At 42.2% G+C, this 22866-nt stretch overlaps 1 protein-coding gene across 4 annotated transcripts in view; it reads left to right on the top strand.

The window, feature by feature from the left end:
• Positions 1 to 22350, top strand: part of RLIM (ring finger protein, LIM domain interacting) — a 98000-nt gene extending 75650 nt beyond the window's left edge. For all 4 annotated transcript variants that reach the window (XM_069210897.1, XM_069210913.1, XM_069210905.1 and 1 more), the window contains one exon: positions 18543 to 22350. In XM_069210897.1, the coding sequence (XP_069066998.1) occupies positions 18543 to 20677 (2135 nt within the window). In that variant the 3' untranslated portion in view covers positions 20678 to 22350. The remainder of the gene's footprint in view (positions 1 to 18542) is intronic.
• The last annotated feature ends 516 nt before the right edge of the window (positions 22351 to 22866 follow it).

Below are 22866 nucleotides of genomic sequence, written 5' to 3'. Positions count from 1 at the left end.
TATAAATTACCAAAAATCTCCCTTGCATCCATCCCAACTACAACAATACTTGGGAGCAACACACAAAGAGCAATTGCCACTCCAAGCCCACAGAGTTCAATCGTTTCAAGTTATGGTGTCAAACATACAACCAAATCACCAGTACACAGTCAGATTTGTCATGAAACTACTAGGTATGATGTCCTCATGCATCGCTATTGTCCCAAACGCACGGCTACACATGCGGCCCTTACAACAGTGCCTAGCAAAACAATGGACGCAGGCACAGGGTCAACTTCAGGATCTAGTGTTGATAGACCGCCAAACACACTTTTCGCTTCAATGGTGGAACCCTGTAAATTTAAACAAAGGGTGGCCATTTCAAGACCCGGTGCCTCACACCATTATCACAACAGATGCTTCCATGATTGTGTGGGGAGCACACCTCAACAATCACAATATACAAGGACAATGGGACAATCAACAAAAACGACTACACATAAATCACTTAGAACTACTAGCGGTCTCCCTAGCACTAAAAGCTTTTCAACCCCTTCTAGTCCACAAACACATTCTTGTCAAAACAGACAATATGACAATGTACTATCTAAGCAAACAGGGAGGGACACACGTCACAACTATGCCTCCTAGCACAAAAAATTTGGCATTAGGCAATTCACAACAACATTCGCCTGATAGCTCAATATATACCAGCTATTCACAATCAGTTAGCGGACAATCTCAGTCGAGATCACCAGCAAACTCACGAGTGGGAAATACATCCCCAGATTCTACAGGATTACTTCTACTGCTGGGGGACACTAGACATAGATCTGTTTGCAACAAAACGCAAAATGCCAAAACTTCGCATCCAGGTACCCACACCCTCAGTCTAAGGGCAAAGCTCTATGGATCAATTGGTCAGGGATATTTGCTTACGCTTTTCCCCCTCTCCCACTCATTCCTTTCCTAGTCAACAAATTGAATCAAAACAAACTCAAACTAATACTCATAGCACCAATGTGGGCTTGCCAACCGTGGTACACCACACTGTTGGACTTCTCAATAGTACCTCACATCAAACTCCCGAACAGACCAGATCTGTTAAAACAACACAAACAGATCAGACACCGCAATCCAGCATCCCTCAGCCTAGCAATCTGGCTCCTGAAGTCTTAGAATTTGGCTATCTCGACCTTTCAAATGAGTGTATGGAGGTCATTAAACAGGCAAGGAAACCGACAACACGCCATTGTTATGCTAATAAATGGAAAAGGTTTGTTTTCTACTGCCAAGCAAACCAAATCACACCACTATATGCCTCCATACAAAACATTGTGTTACTTACTACACCTACAAAAAGCAAATCTCACTTTTTCTTCCATCGAAATTCACCTCGCTGCAATCTCTGCTTACCTGCAGATTAAACATACAAAGTCACTTTTTAGAATCCCAGCTATTAAAGCCTTTATGGAAGGACTAAAAAGGATCATACCTCCAAGAGCCCCACGAGTACCCCTGTGGAAGCTTAATATTGTACTTACACGCAACTCATGGGCCCACCTTTTGAACCCATACATTCTTGCCAAATCCAATTCTTGACTTGGAAGGTAGCATTTCTAATAGCCATCACTTCACTACGAAGAGTTAGCGAAATACAGGCGTTCACTATCGAAGAACCAATTATACAAGTACACAAACATAAAGTGGTTCTCCGCACAAATCCAAAATTTCTGCCAAAAGTCATTTCACTGTTTGATCTAAACCAAACTGTAGAGCTCCCAGTCTTCTTCCCACAGCCAGTCTCAGTAGCAGAAAGAGCACTGCATACATTAGACATAGAGAGCACTAATGTATTACATAGACAGAACAAAATCATTTCGAAAAACTAAGCAATTGTGCATTGCTTTCCAAAAACCCCATGCTGGTAACCTATATCCAAATAGGGCATAGCCAGATGGATAGTTAAATACATACAGACCTGTTACCTTAAAGCTAAGAGCGAGTTAGCCATTACACCAAAGGCTCACTCCACTAGAAAGAAAGGAGCAACAATGGCCTTTCTAGGTAACATACCAATGACAGAGATTTGTAAGGCAGCCACTTGGTCTACACCTCATACGTTTACCAAACATTACTGTGTAGATGTGTTGGCAACACAACAAGGCACAGTAGGACAGGCTGTACTAAGAACATTATTTCAAACGACTTCAACTCCTACAGGCTGACCACCGCTTTCGGGATGATTACTGCTTTGTAGTCTATGCACAGAATGTGTATCTGCAGCTACACATGCCATTGAACGGAAAATGTCACTTACCCAGTGTACATCTGTTCGTGGCATGTTGCGCTGCAGATTCACATGCATCCTCCCTCCTCCCCGTGAGCCTGTAGCCGTTTAAGTTTCATTAAAATTGTATATATGTAAATAAACATTCCTTTAACACAAACTATGTACATTCATATCTATTCTATTGCATGGGCATCTTTAGTATCCTCATTCTACCACTCCTACCTCACCCTATGCGGGGAAAACAATCTAAGATGGAGTCGATGCTCATGCACAATGGCGCCGAAAGGGAGGTGTCACTCGGTCCCGTGACTTGAAAAGACTTCTTCGAAGAAAACAACTTGTAACACTCCAAGCCCAATACTAGATGGCAGGAACAGTACACAGCATGTGAATCTACAGCGCAACATGCCACGAACAGATGTACACTGGGTAAGTGACATTATGTATATGTGTATATATGTGTATGTGTATATATATGTATGTATGTATGTTTTCGATGGCATGTGTAGCTGCAGATACACATGCTGTGCACATCCCGCCATCTAGTGTTGGGCTCGGAGTGTTACAAGTTGTTTTTCTTCGAAGAAGTCTTTTTCGAGTCACGAGATCGAGGTACTCCTCCCCTTTCGGCTCCATTGCGCATGGGCGTCGACTCCATCTTAGATTGTTTTCTTTCCGCCATCGGGTTCGGACGTGTTCCTTTTCGCTCCGCATTTCGGTTCGGAAAGTTAGCTAAAATCTTGGAAAATCCGACGGTATTGTTTGCGTTCGGTATCGGGTTAGTTACAACAGATCGACACCGAATCTTGAAGAGCTCCGGTGGCCCTTCGGGGTTTTCGATTCCCCGGCGGGGCCTGGTCGGGCCTGACCACGTGCGTCTTCAAGGCTAATGGAACGGACCCCATTCCGCTTCTGCCCCGAATGTCACAACAAGTATCCTTATACATATCAGCATCTGGTATGTAATTTGTGTCTGTCTCCAGACCACAAAGAGGATACCTGTGAGGCCTGTCGAGCGTTTCGGTCCAGAAAGACGTTAAGAGACCAAAGAGCAAGGAGACTACAAATGGCATCGGCACCGACGGACAAAGACACTTGGAAGAGGAAGAAGAAACCTTTTCCATCGAGGATTCGGACTCTGACGAAGTCGATCCCGAACAGATGCCGAAAACCGTGAGTAAGACGTTGATGCACAAAACTCACGGAAAAAGCACGAAAGCCATGGGGACGCCACCGCCAGCAGGCCATGGCTTAACCTGGAAAGTAGGTGACCGACCATCGGCACCAAAAAAGGGCATGCATGTGTCGAAGTCATCCGACTCCGGTCGTGATAAACCGGCACAGAGCAGACTCTACACCGGGTGAGAGCAATCTCGGCACCGAAACGAGTCGGCACCGAGAGATCAGTACGCCGAAGATAAAAAAAAAAAAAAAAAAGTGTAGTCAGAACCGAAAAAGACAGTCGAAAAGGTTTCCATACCGAAACATCCGGCCTCGGAACCGAAATCAAGTTCCTACACAGAGGAACAGGGCCTGTCCTCACAAATGCAAGGACACAGATTCGGACAAGAACTAGAGTCAATAGAGCCAGATTACACTCAAAGAAGGCTCCACATACAAAAAGACACAGGAAAGATCAGTACTCTTTCCCCCCCCAATTCGAATGAAAAGAAAACTTGCCTTCCAAGAGAAAGACAAGCAGCCACAGGCAAAGGTGGCAAAACAAGTAATACCGCCACCATCTCCACAACACTCACCACAACCATCACCGGCAGCCACTCCACCAATGATGCAGTCCCCAACTCATACCGGAATGAGTCAGGATGATCCCGACGCATGGTGCGCCAGTATCAGATAAGTCCCGGCTGTTATCCAGCGAGACCATCACCACCTGAGGACAGTACAGCATACACACAGGTGATGTCAAGGGCAGCGGCGTTTCATAATGTCACCCTACATGCAGAACCCATCGAGGATGACTTTTTATTTAACACACTATCGTTTACACATAGCCAGTACCAAAGTCTCCCTATGCTACTGGGAATGCTGAAACACTCCAAACAGGTGTTTCAGGAGCCTGTGAAGGGCAGGGCCATTACTCCAAGGGTGGAGAAGTACAAACCGCCACCAACAGACCCTGTGTACATCACGCAGCAATTAACACCAGACTCCGTGGTAGTAGGGGCAGCTCGCAAGAGAGCGAACTCACACCTCAGGAGACGCACAACCTCCTGACAAGAGTCACAAGTTCGACGCTGCAGGGAAAAGGGTTGCGGCACAAGCAGCCAACCAATGGCCCATGCGCAATGGAACCGAAAGGGGAGGAGTCCCTTGATCTCGTGACTCGAAAAAGACTTCTTCAAAGAAAAACAACTTGTAACACTTTGAGCCCAACACTAGATGGCGGGATTTGCACAGCATGTGAATCTGCAGCGTCTCATGCCACGAACAGATGTACACTGGGTAAGTGACATTTTGAATATGAATATATATACACACACTTTTTTCCGCTGGGGGGAAAAAAAGTGGCAGGGACATTATAATTACACGTTTTACCCATGTATAACTATACTTATGTTAATTGTTAAGAGACTAACTTTTTATTTATTTAATTTTTTTACGTAAATCAATATATAATAACCATGCGTTAATACAACCAGCGGGGCCTGGCCACGGGGCCTGGCCACAGGTCCTACCCTGTGGCCAGGCCCTGCATCCAGAACGCGCACCCTATTTCTACCCCACCCTGCACACATCCGTTGGTCCTGTGCGTTGGTAGTTTGGTGTGTGGCCACCACCACCAGTTAAGAGGCTCTGGGGATCCATCAAGGAATTGTACTAGGTGCTACTCTAGCCGCCATGGTGAAACAGTAGGTAGGCCAAAAAGAAATTGGACCAAGGGCAATAGCCAATAGGTAGTTCTAGTTGAGGCCAACTTTTCCCATAGACTAAGCATTTATTGTTTTGCTAATAATGTTGGCACCATGTGATGAATCTTCACAAACCTCAAAACTAGTTGGCCACTCACTTTACCTGCTGTGTGTAAAGTTTTGGGCTGATTCTACAAGAGGGGGGCTGAGAAAATGGGAAATATGAACTCTATGGAGATTTTGCAATTTTTAGACACTGCTGCAGCTGGAGCTGCTGAATGGGATTACACCAAATTTGGCAGAAAGGTAGATCTTATGCTGGAAAGAGACCTTATCATTTTGTGTGAAGCTATTCAGTAGTTTCTGGGAGTAATTAAAGGAAATAAAATATAAATATCTAGGAACACTGACCCACAGGGGATCGGCTGATTAGGAGGTGGGTTGGAAGCAAGGCCCTGATTTGCTAGCCGCAACCGCTATTTTGTCAATTGGGCAGGGGAAAGAAAAAAGAGGGACTCCTCGTGGGCAAGAAAATGTTTGTTTGTTGTGTTTTTTTATTTTTTTTTTAAACACCCACTCACACAGCAACCCCCATCAGCAATGTGCGGCATGGGTATTTGGGGGCATGGGGTGTTGCTGTGTGCAGCCTTGGCTGTATTAATGGTGGGTAATGATTTCTTACATTAGGTTAAAAAAATACAAATTCACTGGAAAACATTGTAGGTTGCAGGGACATTTAGGTTGACTTTTTATGGACCTAAAAACCATAGAAATTCAGCAGTTGTAGTTATGTATAACTTCATCATTTTCATTAAAGAGGTTACGTGCTTCCTCTGCACGTTTTAAACTTAATTCTTCCATGATCCTATGTCCAGAAACCTGTGGGGCCTTGCTTTTATATGCTTCCCAAGATTCATAAGAATAAGGTTAACCCTCCAGGCAGACCTATTATTTCAGCAAATGGTAGCCTTCTAGAACCACAACACAAAAAATACACAGTTCCACTCAGGGATAGAAGACTAAATCCCGAAAACTAGCAAAAAAAGAGAGGATGGTCCCTGTGAGTCAGATCAAGTCTGAACAAGAGCCCTCACTCACCAGATGGCGACATGCTTCATCATAGGGCTTTGCAATGCCGGACAGGCCCCACATGGGGGCTCTTTGCCAGAGATCTTTTAATATAGAAGATTGCCAGTTGGTGAATGCTGAAATGTGAGATTGCTACAAAAAAGTGCTGTTAAAAATGACGAGGAAAAAACAATAGAGAAAGTATTTATTGAAAGTCGAACCTCTGTCTTGATTAAAAATTGTGTAGGGGAGACAGATTAGAATAATGTCTAATCTACCGTAATCAAGTGAAATGTCTGATTAACACAATCCCTATAGTCTGGGAATGTGATGAGTGCAAGTATGGGAATCCCTATACTGCGTCTAAGTCAGGTCAACATGTTTCTCGCTTCTATAGTCAACAAGGATCTAATGCGATTTGATTTGTCAGGACCAATAAACCTACCTAATCCTCGTTCTTTATAAAGGTATCTCCCAGGAACCCTCCTCGTACTAAAGGATGGGCCCCATCGGGGTAGCAACAAGCTTCAGTGGTCCAAACTGGTCTGGATATTTTGTTTTGCCGCCACTCAGTTCGTAAACACTTACCCCAGCTTCATGCTCCCCGCCTTCTAAAACCTACTTCTATGTATTTAGATTTTTATCTGCTACTGTATGTTCTAAATTTATCTTCTTATTGCATACAGTGATGCTTTTGGATAGGTTGAAGTTTTGTCTGGAGAATAATTTTTTCTTATTCAATGCGGTGGTATAGACGGGTCACCATTGCTTTTCTCCCAAGTTTTGCAGGTGTTTTTATGGCATGGTGGGAGGAGCAACATGTGTGAACGGAGGAGAACATCAGATGGACTAGGCATATAATACTTTGGACAAGGTATACTGACAATCTTTTGGTAATATGGGATGGTCCAGAGTTATAGGATTCCTGTAATATATTACGCATAATGAGTTGTTAAATTTGGTATTTACAAATCAGATACATAGTAACGAAATGACATATATATATATATATATATATATATATATATATATATATATATTTTTTTTTTTTTTTTGGGATGTGCATCTTGAGATAAAAGGTGGCAAAGTATGCACTTCCCTTTTCCGGAAGAAAACAGGCAATAGTTTATTACATGCGAATAGTCATCATCCCACCAATCTCAAATGGAGTATTTCTTATGGGGAACTCCTTAGAGCCAAACACATCTGCAGCACTGTGGAGGCATATATGAAGGAATAAAAAACGATGCTAGATAATTTTAGTTAGAGGCTATCCCGGGCATGTATTAAAGGCTGCAAAAGAGCGAGTCAAAACGCAAAGTAGGCAAGATCTTTTCACCCAGACATTCAGTGCTAAAAAGGTGAATAGGCATTAAGATTAATTAATACCTATAACTCGGATAAGATTAAGGGAATGCAAATGAAACCTTGTCGTCTGATCCTGTTACTGGGAAGAAAATCTCAATATCCACTGATCGATCACTTATCGTAAATCTAAGTCATTGAGAGATATGTTAGTGCAGAGTAACTAAAGTATGAAAACTAAACAGGAAGGTTGGCTATCAGAAAGGTTTCTTCAAATGTGGAAAATGTAAAGCATGCAGAGGTAGCAAAAATGTGAAAACGTTTGTTACCAAATGGACAGAATGAGAATTGACAAATTCATCACATGTAACAGTGACTTCTGTGTTTGCCCTGACTTGCCCATGTGGCTTAATATATGTGGGAAGTACTATCTTTCCTGCAAAAAAAAAAAAAAGAGTTCTTGAACATTTGAGGGCAATAACGAATTATGATCAGAATTACCCTGAAGCAAGACATAAGAAAAAAAGCATTACCAAAACCCTGACTTGTTTCTATTTTTGGCATTGATTGGGTGCAGTTTTCTGCCATAGGTGGCTACAGGGAGAAGAGGTTAAGTATTATGGAATCAGAATACATTGTCCTTCTTAATAGTAAGACCCTGATGGGGTTTAATGTGGACGAAGAGCTTTTACATGTGAGTTGAGTCTTAAACTTTAAGTAATTTCTTTATATGCATTTTTTTATTTATTTCCTGCAGTTATGACAAAAATATTTTGTAAGAAATATGAATGCTCCATAAGTAGTCCAAAAATAGATGTTAACGCCTGATTTTTCTTTTGGGAAAATGTGTTCTTTTAAAAAAAAAAAAATAAAAAAAAAATAATAATTGGTTTGGCTTTCTCTAAGAAAATTATTGTGGCCACTTGCCCAAGTTTCGAAAATTTACAAAGTTATGGGAAAAGGTTTTTGATTCATCCCGTTTAAAATATATTTTCTCATGAATTTATACTGAAAATCTTTTATAAAAAGTAGAAATGGGAAGTAATTTGATAAAGTGGTGACTGTTTTATATAGTACTAATGTTATATGGATTTGTGATTTAATACAGTGACTTATTATTTTTTTGTTAAACATGACACAAATGATTTGTTTTTATTTTTAGTTATTTCTATTATGGTTATTTTTTTCTTTTTCTTTTTTTCTCTTTTATAGTAAGGTTGGAATTTTCTGTTAAACTAATGATGTATATAGACTTTTCTGGGATGATTTTTAGCTTTTTCACTTTAATCTTTAATTGACAATAGATGACCAGATTTAGTTTTACCATGTTTGTTGGTGTTTTTTGTCTCTTTAAATGGGTAGGAGCACTATGGGAAGTATAGGCTATGAGGAAGATCTGTTGATCGAAACGCTTCGCCATTAAACTTTACTTTGCATCTGAAACTTAGGAGTGCGGTCTTATTAATACCTGTGAAGAGTTGCATTTTCTTTTAATTGCTGCCGGTGGCCGTGACCTGCACCGACCCCGAGAGGTGGAAGAAGCTGGGCAAATACTGGGATCATTTTATGGTGTGTGCATTCGATGGCATGTGTAGCTGCAGATACTCATGCTGTGCATATCCAGCCATCTAGTGTTAAAAGTTGTTTTTCTTAGAAGAATTCTTTTTTTTTTTTTTTTTTTTTTTTTTGAGTAACTGGATCAAGTGACTCCTCCTCTCTGTGATAATGCGCCTGGGCATCAACTCCTTTGTTAGTTTTCTTTCCTCCGTCTGGTTCGGACGTGTTCTCTCTCGCTACAAGACTTTCGATTCAGAAACTTAATATTAACTTTTCTCATTCCGTCGGTATTGTTTTCAAACACGTTTACTTCTGCAATCGATCCGATAGTACCGTCGGGATCAAGAAAATGCCCTTTTGGGTGCTTGTACCCTTCTTGGGCCTTTTTGGACCTACTGGCCATAGCCTGATGGAGCGGACTCCATTCTGATTCTGTCCCCAGTGCCACGCTAAATTCCTTTATACCAACCAGGACTTGGTCTGTAATCTTTGCCTTTCTTCTGAACATCATGAGGAAGATTGTGAAGCTTGCCACTCGTTTCGATCAAAGAAAACACTGCGTGATCGAAGGGCAGAAGAAACAGGACTTTAGACCTGAATAAAACATAGGCCCAAAACATCTATTGAACATTCCTCTAAAAGCACAAAAACAACCTCTGCACATCAAATAGAGGAATCTGACATTCAACCAATTTTGGAGGTTGTGCACAGCAAGCAGAGAATAAGACAAATCCACAAAGAGACTGGGAAAATTATTACTTCTACCCCCTTCACATACTAAAAGAAAGCTAGCATTTCAAGAGACTCTTGATTCTGCACCCCCCCCCCCCCCCCTCCTCCCCCCAATCAGCAAAAAATGTCAAGTGAAAAAAGCCAAACCTCTTCAGGTTCTCCACCACACTCACCAAAACTTTTTCTCACGCCACCACTTATCACCCCGCCATCACACTCCCATACTTATTCATAGGCAGACACGTTAGACCCATGGGACATGTATGATTCGGATCCTATACCATCTAATGCTCCAGATAAGTACCCTCCTAAACCATCCCCACCAGAGGACAGGCAGCCAACTAATGGCTTATTGCCAATTCCCAGGCCCTGTTGGCAAGGTACGACAGGGCACATTGGGATGAAATGCAAGAATTCTTGCAATACCTACCCAAGGAACACGAAAAGAGGGCTCAGCAAATTGTAGAAGAGGGACAGGCTATTAAAAATAACCAGATTAGGTCTGCTCTAGATGCAGCTGACACTGCAGCTAGAAGTATTAATACTAGCATCACAATCAGACAATATGCATGGTTAAGGTTCTCCGGTTTTAAACCTGAAATACAACAGGCAGTGCTTAGTATGCCATTCGATAAACAGTATCTCTTCCGACCAGAGGTAGACACTACCATTGAGAAACTCAGAAAAGACTCTGATATTGCAAAAGCCATGGAGGTTATTTTATACCACACTTATTCAGGGTTCCTTTCGGAAACCAGTTTAGGGGAGGTTTTAAATCCCAAACTGCAAAAGCTTCCACCTCCCATCCAAAACCACCACAGCAGTATTATTCAAGAGGGTCATTTAGAGGTTCTTACAGAGGACAGAACTTCAGAGCCAGAGGGAAATGTACATCCTCAAAGGGTGCTACCACACCCACTAAACAATGACTTACCAAACATCCCACAACCCCATACGTCTCCTGTGGGAGGAAGACTACAACAATTCCATTCTTGCTGGCAGAACATCACCACAGATCAGTGGGTACTTCAATTATCTCCACTTGTTATTGCCTAGAACTCATCTCTCCTCCACCAAATATTCCCCCTCATTCTCGCAGATTCTCTCTAGAACATACTGTTCTACTAAAACAAGAGGTGCAATCTCTATTACTGAGGGGGGCAATAGAAATAGTTCCCATCTTACAGCAAGGGACAGGAGTATACTCGCTATACTTCCTTATACCAAAAAAGGATGGTACTCTGACCCATTCTAGATCTCAGACCTCTTAATCTATATATCCTTTCAGAATATTTTAATATGGCTACTCTACAGGACGTCATTCCCCTGCTGCAAAAACACAATTAGTTGACCATGTTAAATCTAAAGGACGCTTACTTCCACATTCCCATACACCCAGCTCACCGCAAATATTTAAGGTTCGTAATATCATGCAACCACTACCAATTCAAAGTACTACCATCGGAGTAACGGCACCAACAAGGTGTTCCCAAATGTCTATCTGTAGTAGCTGCATACCTCAGAAGACACCACATACATGTCTTCCCTTATCTAGACGATTGGTTAATAAATTACAGCAACATTCTACAGTGTCAACAACACACACAAGACATAAGATACCCCACACACACACACAATCAATTACCATAAATCTCATCTTCAACACAAATTCAACATTCTCTAGGTGCAATTCTCAATACTCAAACAGCATTAACCTAACCAAATCCACAAAGGGTACAGGCTTTTCAATACCTTATGTCACAAATGCAGGTCAATCAGACTTACACAGTATGATTTATCATGAAGCTATTGGGAATTATGGGGTCATGTATAGCAATAGTACCACATGCGAGACTAAACATGAGACCACTGCAACAGTGTCTCTCACAACAATAGTCTCAGGCACAGGATCAGTTACAGGATATAGGGGGTCATTCTGACCTTGGCGGTCTTTTCGCAAGACCGCCGAGTTACCGCCGCGGTGAAGACCGCCGACCGCGGCGGTATGCCGCTGTGCGCATTCTGACCGCTGGGAGCGTTCCGCCGGAAAACCGCCAGCAGCCACACTGGCGGTCGGCGGGAAAGTGGAGACTGGTCAACCTCCACCGCCACGCCAGCAGAACACCGCCCACAGAATTACGACCCACATTTCTGTGTGGCGGTCTTCTGTTGGCGGTCACCTCCCCATGGCTCCTGTCACCTCCCGGAGGACCAACGCACAAGGTAAGTTGATCGTCCGTGAGGGGAGGGGGTGGGGGGGGTGTTGTGTGATGTGTGCGTGCATGGGGGTGTGCGTGTGAGTGTGTAGAGGGGGGTGTGTGAGTGCGTGCATGCGGGTGGGGAGTGCTGCTGTGCCTATGGGCAATGTGTGTAGTTCGGCGGGTGCGCATGTCGGCATGTATGTGTGCGGGTATGTGTCCCCGTTGTTTGTGTGTGTGTAGGGGGTGTGTATATGTGCATGTTGGGGGTGTGTATATGTGCATGTTGGGGGTGTGTGCATGTCGGGGTGCGTGTATGTGCATGTCGGGGTGGGGAGGGGGTTCGTACCACCTCTGGGGGGTGGCAGGGGGGTGGAGGGTGTGGGGGGAGGACTCGGGGGGGCAGTGGAGGGTGGGGGAGACCCCTATCAGTGCCAGGGAAGGAATTCCCTGGCCCCGATAGTGCCTACCGCCATGGTTCGCATGGCGGTTCCCGACCGCCAGAAACCGCGGCGGTAAGCAGGGTCATGATACCGTTGGCGGTCTTGGGTCGACCGCCGGACCGGAGTGCGCAGACTCCAGCCCGTCGGTCATGACCGCCGTGGCTGTCGGAGTGGGGAAGTGGCGGTCGGTCGCGGCGGTGACCGCCGCGGTCAGAATGCCATTTTTTATACCGCCGGTCTGTTCGCGGTCCGACCGCCGCCTCTCCGCCGACCGCCAAGGTCAGAATGAGGGCCATAGTGTTAGACCGCCAAACTTACAAATCTCGGCAATGGTGGAATCACAACAACTTAACAAAAGGGCGGTCCTTTCAAGACCCAGTGCCACAGACCATAATCACAACAGACCTGTCAGTGCAGGTTGCAGAGCCCACCTCAACAAGCTAACGATACAAGGGGAATTGGGCTCAATACAATCAACTTACCACATTAACCACTTGGAATTTTTAGCTGTGTTCTTAGCCATCAAAGCATTCCAACCTCAGATCATACACAAAACAGTCTTAATTAGAACAGACAACATGACAACAATGTATTATCTGAAAAAACGGGGGGGCGGGGACACATTCATCCCAGTTGTTCTTTCTAGCTCCAACAATATGGAAATGGACACTCCACAATTAGATTCAGCTACTAGCAGGATATATCCCAGGAATACACAACCAGCTAGCAGACCTTCTTAGCAGGACACAGCAACAAATACACGAGTGGGAGGTTCACCCACAGGTACTTCAATATTACTTTCAAATGTGGGGAACACCAAATGTAGACATTTTCACAACAAGCAAACGCAAAATGCCAAAACTTCGCATCTAGAAACCCTGAGTCCAAGGGCAATGCTCTATGGATCAACTGGTCAGGGAAATTTGCTTACGCTTTTCCCCCATCTCACATTAAAATTCAGTTTCTGGTCAACAAAATGCGTCACACCTCTCTCACCATGATACTCCTAGAACCACGTGGTCACCCCAACACTGGTACACAACACTTCTAGACCTGTCAGTAGTGCCCCATCACAAACGTCCAAACAGACCAGATCTGTTAACTCAGAACAAAGGTCAAATCAGGCATCGCAGTCCCAGTGTACTTAGCTTAGCAATTTGGCTCCTGAAGTCATAGTTTGGATATTTACAGCTTCCATTAGAATGTATGAACGTTCTAAAACAAGCATGTAAACCAGCAACCAGACAGTGCTATGCAAATAAATGGAAACAGTTTGTATACTACTGCTAAACTAAAAATATAGATCCACCTAAAGCATCCGCACAAGATATTTGTGTGTGATTTGCTTTATTTACAAAAAGCTATTTGTTCCTCTATTAAAATTCATCTAACAGCTGTATCAGCATACATATAACATACTTCTCTCTTTAGAGTTCCTGTCATAAAAGCATTTATGAAAGGACTTAAACGCATTATTCCACACAACTCAACCAGTTCCTGCATGGAATCTTAATATTGTACTCACAAGACTAATGGGTTCCCCATTCGAACCCATACACTCTTGTGCTATTTAATTTCTCAAATGGAAGGTTGCTTTCTTAGTAGCAATTACTTCATTAAGAAGAGTAAGTGAAATTCAAGCATTTACTCTAGAAGAACCCTTCTTCCCAGTACACAAAGTAGTACTTAGGACAAACCCAAAATTGTTACCTAAAGTGGTTTCACCTTTTCACATTAATCAGTCAGTGGAATTGCCAGTCTTCTTTTCACAGCCAGGCTCTATTGCTGAAAGAGCTCTACACACTCTTGACCTTAAAAGAGCTCCAATGTATTACGTAGACAGTACAAAGGATTTTAGGAAAACTAATCTGCTTTTTGTTGCTTTCCAACAACCTCATCAAGGTAATCCCATTTCAAAACAAGAATTATCTAGATGGATTGTGAGATGTATTCAAACATGCTACTTTAAGTAAAAAAAACAACTATAAATAACTCCAGAAACACATTCCACTAGGAAAAAGGGTGCCTCTATGGCGTTCTTAGGAAATATATCAATGGCAGGTATATGCAAAGCTGCCACAGGGTCCACACCACTACTTCCTATATATCTATAGTTGTACATACACAATCTTTCACTCCTTACTTTTCCCTTCTGCAAAGGAGTCGATGCCCAGGCAAATTATCACTGAGAGGAGTCACTCGATCCTGTGACTCGAAAAAATACTTCTTCGCAGAAAAACAACTTGTAACACTCCAAGCCCAACACTAGATGGTGGGATATGCACAGCATGTGAATCTGCAGCACTACATGCCTTGAACAGATGTACACTAGGTTAGTGACTATCTATCAAATCGTTCTTTGACTTGGCTATATCTTTGCCACTGTTTGACAAATCTACACAATTCCCCCTCTAGGGTCTTGTTGTGCAGGGAAAGTTTTTGGGATGATCCATCGAGCGGGGTGGAGGAAAAATGGAGGGAGGGTGGCAAGTCAATTTTCCATGTTAATTTCAATAGATTCTTGTCCGCAGTCTGAACTGCTGGATGGAATTACCCCAAATTTAGCAGAAAGGTAGCTTTTGGTTTGCAAGTAAGCGTACGACCTCTCGTATACTTTAGTACACTTATTCTGTGGGCTTAAAGCCATTTCATGTTTCAGTGTCATTTAAAAATCCTTACTTGCTAGTGGTCATTCATGCCTCTGTTCCTCCTCTTGCTTCCAAGGAGTAGGGACCAAATACAGTATTTATGCTTTGGGGACAATTTTTATTTTTCTTGCTTCGCAACAAAGGCATGTGTTTTACAACTTTCATCTTCTGTTTACCAGCGCTAAGCATTTTTTGGAGAGCTCATGTGTTTTTACAACTTCAATATCTTGAAAGCTCTGTCCAGCCTGCAACAGTGGACATTTTCTTTCGCTTTATTGCTGGCTCTGGCTGTTAGGCCACACACCCTTCCCTTCTCCGTGTTGGTGCTTTTAGAATCTCCTCAAACATTTCTCCATGGTGCAGACATGCGTTCCCTTCGCAAACCCTCCATATTTGTTTGGCAAGTGGCCACGAGTATCCAGTATGGCAGTGAGCAAATAATTACACCAGATGAGTTAATATACTCTTATAATAGGGACATTGTGCGATTAGTGCTATGGCTGGCACAATTTCGAGAGTATCTGCAGACTCTTCGCACAAGTTTGCCACCTGCGTCCCTAGGGTTAAGTGTGGTCTGAGCTTTCTAGAAGCTATAAGCCAATAGACATTGACTTGCTCTGCAAAGATTTTATCTGTGTTCCTGAAAGCCATCTGCAGCAGAGTAAGAGCTGTCCAAAGGATGCTGTCCCAAAGCATAGCCTCGACATAGAAGAAAGACATGAAGCGTGTCCTGTGGCACGATATCAGTAGATCAATTTAAAGGAATAAACCATATTGGTATAATTCTAATATCTGTTTTTATTTAAATGTTTGTAAATGACTATCCTCGCTTACATACATAAACATTTTGTCAAATGTTCACACTGGTCAAGTGCTGCGGATGTACGATCTCCATAAGAGCACTGCAAATAAATGCCCAAAGTTAAAATACAGCAGTTTGACTATAGCCTTCCTGTCATATTAGTTTTTCCTCAGTTGTTTCCTAAGGCGACATGCCCAACCTACTACATTCTCAAAAGTGGCGGCTCTGCCTGCCTTGTTTTCTTGAATTATATATTGTTGCTGTTGGTTTTTTATTTTTTTATTTTTTTTAAACACTTTATTTTCTTTCATTCTGTCATCTCTGCCTAGATTCACTCCAATGGTTAAAGTTACAACCAGGACTGCTTTTAGTCCCACCTACCATCTCTTAATCTTTCGGAAACATGTGAGGAGAACCTATCCCCCTGAGAGGCAGAGTGGCGCGGCATGGAGTGCCTCTGGGGGCCTAGCACTACAGAATCCCCTTGGTGGACCTGCTCCTTTCTGTCTCCTCTTGGCTGTAGGACCTGTTGCTTGGGCTGCGGCAGCAGCAGCTGGCAACCAGTGCTACTGCACTTGGCGCCCCGCAGCCTGGGGAGTAACACAAGCCCTGTGTGAATGGGGCCTGTAACCCGGTGAGCCGGCTTTGCTTCTGCCAGGCTGGCTGGGTCGGAGATCAGTGCCAACACTGCAAAGGCCGGTTCAGGTGAGTACCAGGCACTCTCTGGGGTTGTTGGGTTACATTTAATGTTCTGTAAAGGGTACCAAGGAACTATGGCATAGTTAAGAACAAGACCTTACCGGTGAAAGGTGTCAACGTACAGGTCCTCTGATTACGGTAGAGGAAGCTGCCTAGTGCAGAGCATTACACCTTCCCTGTGAGGGAAGCTTGCACCAGTTCTTAATAAACTACCTATCCCTCTCTATCTTCCCTTCTATTCTGTGCACCTCTCACCCATATATATTCACCATGCCACATAATTGCAGTACAGACATACACTCCGTACCACACAATTCCACACTGCACAATTCCAGGAGTAACAATTAAAATACAAACCACAAATTTCCACTCCACACACATCCCCTACACTCCAAACCAAAATGCATAGATAAGACATTGTCCTTTACTTTGCTATTAGCTATAACTCTCACAAATGCAAGACCTATTCCATTGCACATGCTTGTTATTTGGTGTAAATCTCTTCAGTGACTTTCGAGGTATTAAAGGAAATCCAATTTTGTATATCTAGAAGTGTGAATATTTTGCCTGTAGTCCTGATCTTGTTCCTTGCCATACACTGCTAATTACCCCAGATATATCAATCGTGACATTTTCTGAGACATGATTGATAATATCACTAGCATTTACAGTAACATTGAGAACTGTTCATGGCATTGGTGCAAGTTACCTTAGGGTACGAACTATAGTTACTTGAAATAACTCTTAACAGCTGGATTTCTATGGTTGTGTACATTTAAAATGGGAGCCTAACTATAACTTCACTGTAACCTTTGTATTTTTTTTAAGTGAATTTGTTTTTCATTCTGTTTCCTAACTGTAATGTCCCTGAAGCTTTTGCTTTTTCTCAGTGAAAATAATATATTTATATAGATGCCTAACTGCATAATTTGATTTATTTGTATGGAACTATTTAGCTGTAATCCATGATATTGAATTTTACTCAATTACTTGCATAGGTGCAGTTATATGGATTATTAGCTGTTTATTGGTGTTACGAATGATGGAGAAATGGCATTACAATATTTTTTTCCATTCTTCGGTCTTAATTTTTTTTCCTCACAAAGGTATTACTTATTTTGCTACTCATTCAGTGTCCATTCATGATTTCCGTGCTCCAGTTTTCTTTACAAAACCATTTTACTTTGATCATCAGAAACTTGTACAATATAAATTATGACCACACAGTGTTGGCTCAGTTATCCTTTGGAGCTTGCACTGGTCGTTGATTCACGTACGCCATCTTACTGTTACGTACTTTTCCAAATAAAAGGTCTGATCTGAATCTTTGCTCCCAATCTATAAGCATTAATCTTTGCCCGTCTCTCCTAGGTTAGATCTACTTCGGCCAGGTTGTTGAGTTGATATGCATTGTCGTACATAAATGGTTTTATCGTTCTGTTTCCTAAGTAATTTCTGCCCCAATAACTGAAACCTGTTCAGGAAAGAGACCTCTTCTGATCCTATTTCATCCCACTCTTGCCTATCCAGTGCCCTGGTTTTTAGTGTGAGGCATTGAAAGTGAGTGGAGGCCAATGACAGTTACATGATGTGAAGTGGGCTTCTGATGGGGAAAGGAAGTTAAGTCCAGTGTCTTTACCAGTTTGTGGGGTGAACTTAGAATTATTGATGTTGCCACCAAGTATGCAGTATATCTAGAAATGATTAATTTATTAATGACTATTGGTGAAAAGTAGGTGTTAATATTAGTGGTTTATTCTAGCATACAAATTAAAAATGTGCCAGACTAACTGGAATGGGTATGGAAGGGAAGGACGATCCTTTCATGTTTAACTTCATAACAGTACTGTTGCATTCATATGCAGTGTGAACTTTGACCTGCCTCAAATGTAGCTGATAAAAAATTCTGCTCTGAGTTAATTTTTTGTTGGACTTTCTCTTTCAACAGGTTCAGAATCTGCAGAAGATGCATCCAATGGAGATTCAATTATAGATTGGTTGAATTCTGTGAGGCAAACTGGAAACACAACTCGAAGTGGGCAACGAGGGAACCAGTCCTGGAGAGCTGTAAGCCGGACAAACCCAAACAGTGGTGACTTCAGATTCAGTTTGGAAATCAACGTCAATCGAAATAATGGCAATCCAGCCCCTGAGGGTGGAAATGAACCATCTGTAGGTGCTTCCAATACCGATGAACTAATGGAAAATGGCAATCTAAGTGATAGTGTGACTCCCAGTTCTGAGTCTGCAACTGATAATCATGCTAGCACCGATATAGCTGATTCAGAAGTTGTGATGACAGAAGAAGCCATTCATGAAGAAGCTAGCAGTGATGGAGTTATTGAGGATGGAGTGTGCGCTCAGGGTACCAGCTTGGAAACCTCCATTCTTGAAAGAGCCAATTTAGAAAGTGTTATTTCAGAAGCTAGCAATCTGGAAATGATGAACTCCATCTCAGAAGCTGCTATTCTGGAAAGGGCTAGCAGAGAGGCAGCCAGTTTGGAAAGAGCTAGCTTTGAAGCTGCAAGTCTAGAGCGGATCGGCTTAGAAGCTGCCAACTTAGAAAGAGTCAGATTGGAGGCTGCCAGCCGGGAAGCAGTGTGTCTAGAATCTACAAGTTCAGAACCTAGTTGCCGACAGAGCTTGAGCCCGCCAACTTCTTGTGAGGAAAGAAATCATTCAGAGCATGCATGTCTCGAAACTGCTAATGTAAGATTGGCTGGGATGGAAAGTAGTACCTCCATAGGAGCAGTTGCTGAGGAATCCTCTCCACAGAGAGGTCAAAGAAGAGCAAGAAGCCGGAGTCCTGAGCAGCGAAGAACTAGGGCAAGGACTGATAGAAGTAGGTCACCTCTCAGTCCGGTGAGTGAGACTCCTCCTAGGTCATCTCCAACTTCAGATCAGTTTTTAGCCAATGAGCAAGAAGGAAGCTCTAGAACCAGGCGGCATGTGACATGGTCTCATCCTTTGAATCATTCCCCAGTAAATGAGGCTGATGGGAGCTCCAGAACTAGACAACATGTGACATTACGACAGCACACAGCTGGGACAGAAGCGATTACTCAAAATGCAGTACAGTTTTCTACACCAGAAGCCAGAAATGCGCCTCCTGCACCAGTTCCTGAAACTACCGGCAGTAGTGAGCCTGCAGCACCTGGACAAAGACCTCCAACCATTGTCCTCGACCTACAAGTGAGAAGAGTACGTCCAGGGGAATATCGCCAAAGAGACAGCATAGCTAATAGAACTCGCTCCAGGTCTCAGACCCCAAATGAAACAGTTACTTATGAAAGTGAGCGTGGTGGTTTCCGTCGCACGTTTTCTCGATCTGAACGTGCAGGTGTACGGACTTATGTAAGCACAATCAGGATTCCTATTCGCAGAATTTTGAACACTGGTTTAAGTGAGACCACCTCAGTTGCTATTCAGACCATGCTGAGGCAGATAATGACTGGATTTGGAGAGCTAAGCTATTTCATGTACAATGATAATGATGCTGATCCAAGCATGCCTGTTCCTGTACAAAATCCAGCTGCAGACCCTGCGGAGGCACAAAATGTCAGTAGCAGCAGTAGTAGTAGTTCTAGTGACAGTACAGAAGCCAGCCCTGGAGAAGTGTATGAAGGTGGCAATGATGGTGTTAATGAAGGCATTAATGAAGGAGGCAATGAGGGCAGTAATGAAGGCAGTGCTGAAGGTGGCATGGAAGGTGGCTCAACAACTGGTGGTAGGCGGGAGGGTCGTAATAACCGAGGATTAGTCACCTTTGAAGAAAGTGGCTCTTTGCCATTTCTTAGCCTCGCACAATTCTTCCTTCTTAATGAGGACGATGATGATCAACCAAGAGGACTCACCAAAGAACAAATAGATAACCTGTCCACTAGAAATTTTGGTGAAAATGATGCTCTGAAGACATGCAGTGTTTGTATCACAGAGTACACACAAGGCAATAAGCTCCGGAAACTGCCTTGTTCACATGAGTACCATGTTCATTGCATTGATCGCTGGTTATCAGAAAATTCCACGTGTCCTATTTGTCGTCGAGCTGTCCTGGCAGTGGGCAATAGAGAGAGCGTTGTCTGAATTGTAAAACTTTTGGCTGACCAGCCTGCACTATTCATGATGGGCAGCATCAAAAATCCCTTCTTTATGGCCACTTTTTGAGTGGTACTTAAAGTATATGGTTTTGTCATAAAGAAATATTGCCCTGGAAATAACTTTCCCACAAATATAATCTTTTTAAATGCAATCCAGATTGTAAAATTTCAGAGGCTATGTTGTATATTTCTAGGGAGACTTTTGTTCAGTACACTTGACACCATCTTAGTTTCAGCCGTTTTTAAAGAATGATTTTTCTGTTACTTAAACAGTCAGTTGTGTATAGCATTATATGCTTCTTACCATCATTTTATTTTTATTTTATAGTTGAAATGAAACTTTCCTCAATGTTTAATACCATTTCCTGATCCATTGTTTTGTCCTGCAAATGCTCAATGGCTTACAACAGGTTATATTAAGGCCTTAGGATGCTGCGCTTCCATTGAATTCGGAACTGTGCCAAAGAGCATCTGAGGGAATAATTTTGGTGAATGAGACAATTGGGTGGACTAGGATAAAGTCCTAGGATGTTAGTTTTATGGATACTGAATAAAATGATCCATCATATGAAGGTACTTGATAATACTTATGCGCACCTACCTGTTAAACCCATCATAATAGCTTGAAATGTGGTGTGACAGGAAGCATTCACGTTTCGTTTAGCTGTGTTTTTGTACACATTGAATTCTAAACGACCATCCTAATTTACCGGCAGCACTTCATCTCCCACCTGTGTAAAGCGAAATCCCAGGAAATCATTTTAATTTACAGTACTCTTGGACTTAATTTCCTGAGACACTTTAGACTGGCATGCATATGTGGAGACATTTTCTTTAATAAAATATTGTTGCTCTTAATTCCAATGAGCATATTTATTTTGTTAGCTTTTGAATCGGAAAGATATTGGATTGTTGTTTATATCCCTTGTTGACTGCGCAGAGAACAGATATCAGTGATACACACCTTGAATAAAAAACACATCTTTAAAGAAAGCAAGCTCTACGTGCATGTTGACCTGGGCAGATTATCAGGAAAGCGGCAATAATGTTAACAGGTAGAGCCAAACATCCTTTTGAAGAGTTTCAAGAAGGAAACGGAATCACAGTACAGTTTCTGCTTGGTGTTCTTAGATTTGTAAATACTCCATATATTTCCTATGTTTATTTTGTTTCCAAAGCCCTTCACTATGGCAAACGGTAGGAGTTGCTCATGGTTATATTCGGATATTTATCTTGTTGTGAAATGCAAAAGTCTGCCTGTTGACTTAAAAAAAAAAAATAGATATAAAAATGTAAAGCTTTTTTGTAGAAGCTCAGTACTTTTTCAGTGCACTGTTGTACTAATGCATTATAGAAATTAAAAACTACTTACTTTGCTTAAATTATACAAATGATTTTCATAGAAGCTCACAGATGTCTATATGCAAATACCATTCTGTTTTTGCATAAATAAACACACACTTGTATCTGTGTGTGATGCACACACACTTCACCATATGTATATAGATATGTACATATGTGTAGCTATTAAAACAAAGGGCAAACCTTTGTGAATCTGTTTGTCAATAGCTAGGCATATGTCATGTTCAATTTGTAAACAAAGCTGCTAACTTCAAATGGGAATAAAATATAATTAAACACAGGAGTTATTTCCTTAAATCAGATGGAAACATAAATTTTTAAGTTGGTCTAAGTAGAAGAAAAATACAATAAAACAAATGTTTCCTTAATCTGTCAAAGTTCAAATATGTAATTTATATCTGTTCTTTACATTTATAGTCAACACACTTCTCTGTATTTTAACGCTTTGACAGTTGCCTGAATTTGGCTTTATACATGTAGAATTTAGCAAGAATTTAGAAGGATCAATATAACCAACAATGAATTTCTGAAGCACTTTGGGCACTGCTGAATATTGTAACTTTTGTATGCTTGAAGTTTTAATAGTATGTATTGTTCATCTTGTAACACTAAAATATTTGTATTGCACATTCTGAGGCAGTCCATTTCCGTTCCTTAGGACTCCTATGCGTTTCAGACACGAAACCGGACTTAAAAGTTCTTTGTAGCCGGTTAGGTGCACACTTGTTTTTGAGCACCTTACACTTTTGCTAGTTCCTCACATTTGTGTTCCTTTTTGTCCTGTCTTCTAAACAAGTGTGACACTTGAAGGGT

The sequence above is a fragment of the Pleurodeles waltl genome, chromosome 2_1, assembly GCF_031143425.1.
Source record: "Pleurodeles waltl isolate 20211129_DDA chromosome 2_1, aPleWal1.hap1.20221129, whole genome shotgun sequence".
NCBI lineage: Eukaryota > Metazoa > Chordata > Amphibia > Caudata > Salamandridae > Pleurodeles > Pleurodeles waltl.
Note: the sequence above shows the minus strand (reverse complement) of the source record. Positions and strands in the feature narration are given on the sequence as shown.